This window comes from Vicia villosa, linkage group LG2, assembly GCF_029867415.1.
Source record: "Vicia villosa cultivar HV-30 ecotype Madison, WI linkage group LG2, Vvil1.0, whole genome shotgun sequence".
Classification (NCBI taxonomy): domain Eukaryota; kingdom Viridiplantae; phylum Streptophyta; class Magnoliopsida; order Fabales; family Fabaceae; genus Vicia; species Vicia villosa.
The window spans coordinates 78,105,069-78,109,525 of NC_081181.1; the positions used below are offsets into that span (position 1 = coordinate 78,105,069).

Genomic DNA, 4,457 nt, shown 5'->3' on the forward strand with positions numbered 1-4,457 from the left:
ATTTTTCCTCTCGGTAATACCAATTGGTGGAACGTATAGGACAGCACAATCTCACGCATTATACCCTCATCATCACAATGCTTCCAACATGAAATCGAGGTAGTGGGTTCATCTCCAAGTGGTGTAACACCATTGTTAACGATGTCGAGAACTTCTTGATACCCAAACAAAACCTTCATTTGTTTCAACCACTTGTCATAATTCTTCGAATCAAGAATCGGTAGCTTAGTAGGGATTCAATCGTTGGAAACAATACTCATTGTTGCAACGGAATTGGATCAGAACCAGGTCTCTTGATGCCAAATATTAGAACATACAACACCTATTAAGGTGTATCAATGGAAAATTAGGTTCAATTGGAGCAGACGAATTTTAGAGAATTGAGAAAAGTTAAGAGAGATAGAGAGAGTAATTAAGGGTGAGTAGTGAAATTGGCTTTAACCATACTAGGGAGCATTGGACCCCTTATATACATCAAGTTATAAAATTAGTGGGGAGCTAAAAACACATTTAAAACTAAAACAGAAAAATCAGAAGTAACAACTGTAACCGCTTACGTACACAGTTACAGCCCTAACAGTTTCACTATTGTTTATGTTTAAACTATTGTAACCGGTTACGACATATAGGATAATGGATACACCAACTAAAATGGCCAAAAAAATAGATTTTTTTAACACCTTACCCCAAGACCTCATACCTTTTTAGGTTTAAACACGTCATGCCATTGATCTCATGAAGTTTTGTAGATTCAGTTGCACATATCTATAACCAAGAAGTGTTCCACCATGCCAATTATATAATTTTGTATATTAACACATACGAGCATAACTCTTGAAAAACTGCCTCTAAGGCTAAATAAGATATACACAAAATACTTGAGATTCATGGCAAGATTCTAACATATTTAGAATCATCCTCTTTAAGCCATTGATAAATATTTTGTATCACCATACATATGATTAAATATCTCAATCAAAGATCACCAAAGGAAAAAGGTTTCTTAACATTAATCTCTTGTGCCGGACTCCCCTTAACAAAGACGACAATCCTACCATAGAACAAACATGCACAAATTAAATTTTCCAAAATAATTTTTAACTAGATTAGTACTTATTTGTTTTTGTTGTAATTAATTTTGTCGATCCATTTATCATTGTTTTATTCTCATATAAAAATCCTCATCATTGTCCAAAAAATATTAAACTAAATTGATAAAATCTTATTAAAGCAATTCCTTACATCAAGTCTGAAATTACAAACATTAAAATTAAATCTTTAAAATAAACTCTCTCCATGACGAAACCATTGGTACTTATTAACTCATGACATGCGAGTTTATGAGAGAAAATTTGTATACACCACATGTTATTTTATGGAAGAAAAATTGTAAATCCATCAATGAGATCAGGATGGTCTTCAAAAAGTGAAATGACCTGCAAAATATGATCTAATTATAATTCAAATGATAATTATAAAAGAAAATATAAATGAAAGGTGTAGAAAAACACCACATACCATGTCGTATATCTCTTCAAGGTTTTTATCTTTGTTTTTGTACTTAATCATGATGTCTAGAAATGAATCGTAAACATCTAGTTGATGTTGAAAGCGATTCTGCATAGAAAGGGCCCATTATAATAACTAAATAAACAAGAAAATTATATTGATATTTTTCTCTAAACACTAAAAAAAGTGTATGAAAATAATATATCCTATCACTCAAGAATCCTTATACCTTCACTTTGTCCAAATATTTGTTAGCATCTTCTTTATTCACTGCCGATATACTTGGCTTCTTTGGTGAAGATTTGATTTCAAATGCATTTGGTAAGAAGTCATTAAATTTCAATAATAATTCTTCGTTCCCCTTAAACAATATCTCCACTCTTGCCACAACATCCATAACATTGATTCTGAAATTACATTAAAGAACATTTTGAGATTGAAATCTTTCATGGCCCTTAAACCAATTAAAAACATTTTATCTTAATACTAATAAATCAAACCTTTTGAGATTGAAATCTTTCATGGTCCTTAGAAATTCACTGTACTTGTACTTCTGATCTTTAAACGCATCCTTTACTTCTTCTAGATACATGTGTGCATCATCGCTTGTTATAGGTTTCTTTGTACCTGATTCCCTCACACTCTAAGAAAAAAAAAATAAGATATTCACCATTAGAACGATTCATACTATTCAACTAATTTAAATTCATTTATAAAATGTTGATATGTATCATCTGATCTCGTCTCCCAAATATTCACTAAATTATTATTTTTAAATTAGAAGTACTTAAAAAAAATACTAAAAAACTCAATTTTGTGGCAACAATAAAATAACAAAAAAAATATTTAAAACATAGTTTAACTTACTAATGTTTGAATGAATCTGAAAAGAGATCGCAGAAAAGAAACTAAAAATCATTAAAAAATGAAGAATCTTGAGTAAAAGATCACATTCAATGAAAATCAACCTAACAATGAATTTAAACAAAGAAAATAAAATTAAGAGAGTGATACATATATTAAAGCTGCCAAATCCAAAAAAAACCAATGAAAAACCAAACAAACCAATAAAAACGAAAAAAATAATAGTTTTCTTCCCACGAAGATTTAATCAATTTGATATAAGTACCTTTAGCATTTTAAAGAATTTACAAAGAGAATCAACAAAATACTGAAATAAAAAAAATCGGAGAAATTATGTATTGGATAACTAACATTGGGATATATATATATATATATATATATATATATATATATATATATATATATATATATATATATATATATATATATATATATATATATATATATATATATATAATAATAATAATAATAATAATTATTATTATTATTATTATAAGAAAACGCGTCTTGATATTTAAGTATGACATTTTTCGCGATAACGCTGATAAAAGATTTAATTATTTTTCCATTTTTAGAAATAAATATTTTAAAAGAAATACTTTTAAAATAAAAATTATGTAAATAAAAAAAAATATTATTATATTTAAGGATTACATAAAAAATATTTTATTAATCTAAAACATTTTGATGATATATTCACAATTCATTCAATAATTATTTTTTTGCAGTTATAAGAAATTATAACTATTCGACCAAAAATATTATAAATAATTGGTTAAAATAGATAAAATGTGTTTTCCCTTTTTTATTCATTATTTGTATTTATAAAAAAGGATATAAAATTTGTTTTTACATTCATAAAATCAACTTTTTGTTTCAATATTTTTCTTTAGTAGTATATAAATCAACTAAATAACAATTTTACTTTTAAAAAAATGAGACCTCAGTTTAGGAAAAGTTATAAATTTTGAATATTTTAAATAGAATGAAATGATAAAAATATGTCTAATTCGCTGTCTATTTTTAATGGTTTTCTCTTTTTACAATTCAATTAATTGAATATTTAGTTCTTCTATATTTTGTTTCTAGATTTTAGTCTCTCCATAAGGTATATCCTTATGCACGGTGCATAAATACTCAATTATTATTTATATTACTCAATGTATTATATTTATTACTCAAAATAATATACAGATTTCTCAAAATATTATAAATATTACTCGGAACAATAAATATATTACTCAAAATAGTTAAAATTCAAAATTATTCAGAATGGTATAAATATTACACAGAATAGTGTATTCATTTCTCACACTTAATAATTGCTCATAATTAGATGTGTACAAATAATGCATATATTATTCATGGATTATGATATTATTACTCGTTTCTAACTAAAATGTTACTCGGAACAATTTAAATATTACTCGTACGAAACTTATGCAACGTGCATAAAGATATACCTTATGCACATCAACCTGACCCGTTATTATCTATGGGACATAGTATTATGAGTTTACAGGGGTTAGGTGAAATAATTGAAATTCCACTTCATTTATAAATCATTCGTTCTAGTTTATACTAGAAATTTTTATATTTAAAAAAAAACCATTAATCAAAAAACATTAACATAATATGTTTAATTCATTATCTACTTTCGTTGTTTTTTTCTTTTTTTAATTGAATTAATTGAAACTTTAGTCCCCGTAATTTTTATTTTATTAAAGATTTAGTCCCTCTATTTTAAAATACGATTTATTAGTTTTTATATATATATATATTTTTTTTTACAGATTTTAGTCCGAAGTGTTGTTTTTTATGTGATGACTAAATTGTTAAGATGAAAAAGCTAAGGTGTCATAATTGGAATTCCAACACTTTTATAATTAATTTTTATAATAATAATAACATGAATTATTATATTTATAAAAAACATTAATTAAAAAACATTAAAAGATATGTTTAATTCAGTAATTAGTTTGGGTGTTTTTCTATATATATATATATATATATATATATATATATATATATATATATATATATATATATATATATATATATATATATATATATATATATAATTA

General features: G+C 25.0%; 1 protein-coding gene across 1 annotated transcript; it reads right to left on the reverse strand.

The window, feature by feature from the left end:
- Nucleotides 1-1,373: 1,373 nt before the first annotated feature.
- LOC131649413 (paired amphipathic helix protein Sin3-like 2) lies at nt 1,374-2,647 on the reverse strand. The gene is made up of 5 exons (XM_058919172.1): nt 2,639-2,647; nt 2,010-2,152; nt 1,739-1,916; nt 1,519-1,617; nt 1,374-1,436 (listed from the first exon to the last, which is right to left on the reverse strand). The coding sequence occupies exons 1-5, from the start codon at nt 2,645-2,647 to the stop codon at nt 1,374-1,376; spliced, it is 492 nt and encodes a 163-aa protein (XP_058775155.1).
- Between the last annotated feature and the right edge of the window lie 1,810 nt (nt 2,648-4,457).